A 5,981-nucleotide genomic window follows, 5' to 3' on the forward strand; every position below is an offset into this window, starting at 1 on the left:
GTAAACCATCAAATTCGGTCTACATTAAATTGCAACTACATGTACATAAATATAAAATTGGTTACATCTTCATCTTTTAAGATAAGCTTACACTAGTCATGCCTTGTAGCTCAGTCCATAGAATTTTAAACAACCTCTGCTATTGGTTAGAGGTAACATGACATTGGCAAGATAGTGTGGAATTTTTACCAAGTATAATTACTCGTCACTTCCTTGTTTCATAAAAGAAGGAAAATGAACTTTAAAAAACACTTACTTTGATGTTTCTGATTATGCCGCTGGAAAAAAAGCATCAACACAGCACCAACAGCCAAACCAGCAACCAAAACAATGAGACAGATTCCAATAAAAAGCACTTTGCTCATGTGCACTTCATTTTCCAACAAGTTATCTAAATAATACATGTAATAATAAAAATAATCAGTTGGTCACATGCTGTACAGTAAAAACCACATGAACAAGCTTTCTGTGTAGGGAGCTGTCTGTTGTTAGACTGAGGCCACATGACAGTGAAAATGCAAGTTTGAAGCAAGAGTGTAGTTTTAAATCTGGTACACTGTATGTGTTTCCAAACGTCTATTCTGAGTGAGTCTCTCCATGAAAAATGATGGAAACTCAAAAAAGTGTAAATGTATTACTCTGCTTATTTTATTACCAGTATATAAATGTACTAGAATTTGCTAAAAGTGTTGTGACTTTTCATTGGAGAGCTCATGAAACAATTCACTCCAGCTGATGGTTATTTTGGACTTGGGTAAGAATGCATGCAGCTTTGCCAAACAAGAAAATAGTCTTGGTTTCTTTTCTTGTTAGGGAATATTAAGAATGTGACTAGATTTGCAGGCCAGTATAAATGGTTTTTGTAGGAGGTGCGGTGGCCTCATGGTTAGTGTGTTCAACTCCGGAGGGAGTGGTCCAAGTTGGGGCTATGGCTGGGGATACTGTGTTGTGTCCTTGGCCAAGACACTTTACTGTCACAATGCCTCTCCCCACCCAGGTGTATAAATGGGTACCAGTGAATTTAATGCTGGGGGTAGCCCTGCAATGGACTAGCATCCCATCCAGGGGGGAGTAGAAATACTCCTCTAGAGTCGCTTCATGCTATGCAAACCGGGGATAAGCTCCGGCGTTTTGGGGTTCTTGGCTCGTAAGCAGACTTATGAATGGTTTCCATATGAAAACATCCTAATAATTTTCTTTTTTAAAACAGCGATGTACCTAATACATTGTTAATCTCAGTTCATTGCAAAACATACCTCCAGTTCTTCTGTCTCCTGATGGAGGCCCTGTGCAATGATATAATAATACTTAACTGTATTCATAAATGAATCAACATCCAACTTTGATGAATGGTACTAGTATCCGTAAGCTACAGGTCGCCTACATGTACACTGTGTTCTTAATGTGGGCTCATTTTCAGTTTTAAGGTAACCAAATATTAACCTCCACCATGTTTTGAAGATGTTTAGTTAAACATGGTCTCAAAGCCTTTTCTTTTAAATCGTAAATACTAATTTTTGTCAACAGCAAATTTAGCACAGATCAAAGCATGTATTGAAAGTCACCTGAACCTCATGCTACAGCCAGTCCTACATTCTTCTTTGACTGATTTTTATTTTGTTAAACCCAGGTTAATTAAACATGTCTTGTTGGCGTGAATGGGGTATAAGACACAACATGACATTGATTAAGATGACATTGTGAAAAGTGTTGTTAAGGGCCTTGTCCATTACTAGAAGCATGTCTCATTTCCAGTCATGTACTGCCAAACCATTAATAACTGTAGCAGTATTTAACAATTATTTGCTGACGGCAAGGTTAATGTATATACTAAAGCTGTTTTGTTGAGGTGACAGATGAAGAAATTAATTATTGTTTACATCTTTGCATATGTATACTAAAACAATAATTGTTTTATTACATAGGTGCATTTTCTTTAAAATAATTAATTCCTTTGTCTGTCACCTCAACAAAAACGGCTCGGGCCATTTTGGAAAAAAAATGCCTACAGTACATTGATTATCACATACTAATCACCTCTGTCAAGTGCAACCAATCAGTGCAGATAATTTTCAATAATCACCTATGTAATTATACTAATTCCTAATAATTCATAATAATTATGTCACATCACAATGGACTGTACTTAAAGGAGAATTCTCTGAGCCAGACTGACAGAGTTACCACAAGAAATGCTGCTCCGTGGTACAGATACTAAAAGGAGTAATTATCAAAGGCCCATGTTCACCCTGCAGGCATTGCGAGCTGTGGAACAAAATTTTCATATACAGTGTGTGAAAATCCTGCCAAAGCTGAAATTCAGCAATCAGATCGCCACAATAAGCAATGTAAATTTGCATAACAAAAACAAACAGTCGAAAAGCCTGCCGGTTAAAGGAGGGCCTTTTAATACTTAAATAAAACTTACCTGACTGAGCAGTAGTAGATTCTGAGATGGAGTTAGCTACAAGTTAATAGATTACACACAATATTAGTCATGGAGTAAACAGTGTACAACATCAAGAATCCTCAGTCATTTAAAAAGTAGTAAAACATATGTGAATTAGTTGTACACTTTAAGAGTTACATGTATCAACATGAAACTTGCGTACATCCATCTCTCTGACTCAGGTTTGCTTTGTCTAGTTACAGTATTTCCATACCTTCCTTTGTTTGAGATGCTTTTGTTGCACACTGTCTTACTGAATCACCAATACAAGGTATGCCACCATTGGCTCGACTTGGGCTGTCACAGGAACGAGTCTGAAGGCCATCTTTGCATTGACTCCAGTCCGACCAACCACCATGAACCACTGCAGATAATGATAATGAACTCTATTTAAGTGTCAAGTCTTTTAGCACTGACTGTGCCACTAACAGATGACATTCTACTTAGAAATCCAACAATTTGATTTGAGTTAAATTACAGTAATTATTACTGTAATTTAAGTGAAATCAAATAAATCAATGAAAAGTTATTGGTTTTTGAGGAGAGGAGAATACCCGGAGAGAAACCTCCCATACCAAAATAGAGAACCATCAAACTCAACCCACATGATGCCAAGTCTGGGAATTGAACCCAGCTGGGCCACATTTGTGGGAGGCAAGTGCTTTCACCACTGTGCCAGCTGCCCTGCCTCTCTGCAGATGAAATTGACAAAGACATTATCAGGGCAAGCTCTTTGCATAATTATCTCAAATATAACTTAATGTACATTTCCAGAGAGAACAGAAAAAAAGAAAGAAGGTGGAGATAGAGGAAGCATTGATGGTAAGAAATATTAAATTCCAGGTTCCACTTTACATGATGTTAAAAATCCTAACATTGATTGGTAACAGAGTAATGTACTAGCTATTTACTGGAAACAACTAATCAATCAATTTAATTGAACAAAACTAACCATTGTTTCCATCCTTGCACTTTGAGTCACTTGCTCCCTTGCAAACATATATTTTCAGCTTCATCTTCCCAGCCCCACATCGCCCTCCTACAACGTTACGTAATGAGTCCTCTAATCCTGATGCAGTATCTGAATATCAGGAAACAATAGCTGATCAATGCCTTACCATTTAGTGTGATAAAATGCAGACACACCTTCCTCTGACTTACACGTACAGGTTGCATTATTGTAATAAACTCATTCACTTTGAGCTTTTTAGTGTTATGTTTTCTTTGTGGGTGCCATCTGGGATATCTTGCCATTTTGCCACAGATTTCAATGAAGACAAGAGCAAGCTAGCCATTTAATAGTAACCATATGTTCCTGAATCATGATTTGGTTATTCCCCAGTTTAACCTTTCATCCAACTGTCAAGCAGGATTTGCAGAAATAGCTTTGATTGTATGGATAAAGTCTAACTTCGCAGACATTCCAGCTAGAGTTATATTTTTGTTTTTGTTGCATCTTTCCCAGAATCGAAACATGCAGGTAATTCCTGGTAAAATTTGATTGGTTCACATTTATAGCATGACACATGATAACATCACCCTTGACAGGTGGGCAGCAGACGATTCGTTAAGAAATTGTATCAGGTGTACCTTTTCCCCCCTGTCTAAAGAAAAGTACGCCTGATCGCAGGTTACATTTGATCTCTCCAGATTTACTGACTAAACTGAACCCCCTATAAGTCCATCCAATTTATGTTTTAAAAGTAGTTTTACTTCGAATAATTCTGATTTAGAAAGAGGCGGGTTTCCTTATGATTGCAATATAATGCCAAAAATTTGTTCACAAAAAAAGAAATCAAAGTAGCACAATAATAGCTGGCTACTTACTTATAAAGTAATATTCTTTTCCTTGTTTAAATGAGGGACCTGAAGCACTAGCAGGTTGAAAGACAAGAGTTGTCTGAATAATATTGACTGGATCTTTGCAATCTAATATTTTTTGACCCATGGTAGCATTGCAGCCGTCAAAGCCTGCCTTATCCACAAGAAACAGGTTTTCAAAAAGGCGGTCTCTTGAATAAAAGTTGTTCATCTTTACGGGATACTGATAAGGTGTGGGGCACAGAATTGGCAACTGGTCCGATGGCATCACATTTCTTGATGAATTGACGAGGAGATCAAAGCTAAAACATAGAAAAGAAGTCAGTCTTCAAACTAAAATCGACTAAAACTTTGGGCAGTGTGCCACTATTTAAGACCAACGTCAATATCGTGCTCAGGCTAAATATTGCGCTACTTTGTTTATCATTGTTGACGAGTTATTGATTTTGTAAATGACCCGACACTCGATTGCATTTGTCAAAATACATGTACACGTTTACTAATTTTGATTTTTTTTTCTAAAGAGATCGAGACACAGAGTTTTGAAGTTTAGCCCTTTTCTTTTTGTATGAAATGGAGATGTGCAATTCGTTATAAGCTTCGTTAGTTACCGTACGTACTTCAACTAGGTTGGAATTCGACGATGCCCTTTTAGGAACGATGCTAACTCTTAATACAACTGAGATCTTTCTTTACACTCTCAAGTTTACGTTATTTGAAATTGTAATATTTTTAACACCTGGGCCAATTTTTGTCCTGATCAAAGATTTGCAAAGGCATGAACACGGGCATTTTGTTTATCCATTACACAATAACAACTGCTGTTTACAAGTTAGCGATAAAGCTGTCGGCAAGCTTCTTAAAAGAGGAAATTGATGTTTGGGTAAAGATGGTGAATGTATGCTTTAGTACTCACAGTGGGTTACTTGGATTCCACAAAATCGAAGGTAATATTTCACCAACAGTCACCGTAAACAAGAGCGACAGATACAACACAGCTCTGAACATGTCATATATAAATTATAAGAAATAAGTCCACAAAATGCTTATGTCGAACAGAGCGATAACACCGTAGTATTGAAATTATTAGATGCACCTTTCAGCTTTGAATATCAGGTGACGCGAGGAAGTGACGTCGCAGCGAAACAAACCTCCCAACGATGGGGCCAGTATGCCGCACACGGTTAATTCTATTAAATGACCAACATAGCAACACAAAAAGTAAGACAAGTTGGTGCATGCCTCAGTTTCAAAGCGAGTCCTGATGCACAGCCATTCAAATGGAAATGAGTTGCGTATACATTCTTTGCACTCAAACTCATTTCCCTTTCAATAGTTGAGCATTAAGACTCATTTCGAAACCGAGACAAACAACAACTCGGAAATGGTCCATTGCAAACAACCCAAATATCTACTTCCAAACAATGCTGCTTGGTGACGGTGGTTAATTAACACACCCTACGTTGATGACGTCATATATAGGCCCAACATGTCTTTTGCAGCAAAATGAGAGATTTGTTGTAAGAATTTATTTTGTCTTTAGCATAATTTGCCCTCTTGTATGCCAAGGTGCCTAAAGATTTTCTGTATCTGCAGTGTTTTTCAGTTTCGCTAATCTCCAATAAACCATGAACTCGGTAGGCCCGCGGGACTACGGACGTCACGATAAAAAATAACAACAGAATTCTATTTAGAGCGTTTTATGAATTAC

At 37.4% G+C, this 5,981-nt stretch overlaps 1 protein-coding gene across 2 annotated transcripts in view; it reads right to left on the bottom strand.

Moving 5' to 3' along the window:
* LOC137999914 (uncharacterized) overlaps positions 1 to 5,660 on the bottom strand; it is a 7,627-nt gene extending 1,967 nt beyond the window's left edge. Inside the window, exons 1-7 of one of the 2 annotated variants that reach the window (XM_068845895.1) lie at positions 5,187 to 5,510; positions 4,277 to 4,572; positions 3,402 to 3,530; positions 2,664 to 2,813; positions 2,429 to 2,464; positions 1,257 to 1,286; positions 257 to 391 (exon numbers count right to left, since the gene is read on the bottom strand). In XM_068845895.1, coding sequence (XP_068701996.1) covers positions 257 to 391; positions 1,257 to 1,286; positions 2,429 to 2,464; positions 2,664 to 2,813; positions 3,402 to 3,530; positions 4,277 to 4,572; positions 5,187 to 5,278 — 868 coding nt within the window. In that variant the 5' untranslated portion in view covers positions 5,279 to 5,510. Of the gene's footprint in view, positions 1 to 256; positions 392 to 1,256; positions 1,287 to 2,428; positions 2,465 to 2,663; positions 2,814 to 3,401; positions 3,531 to 4,276; positions 4,573 to 5,186 lie in introns of both variants that reach the window. The other variant, XM_068845904.1, reaches the window with a different exon arrangement.
* Between the last annotated feature and the right edge of the window lie 321 nt (positions 5,661 to 5,981).

Source organism: Montipora foliosa, chromosome 1 (assembly GCF_036669935.1).
Source record: "Montipora foliosa isolate CH-2021 chromosome 1, ASM3666993v2, whole genome shotgun sequence".
Classification (NCBI taxonomy): Eukaryota; Metazoa; Cnidaria; class Anthozoa; order Scleractinia; family Acroporidae; genus Montipora; species Montipora foliosa.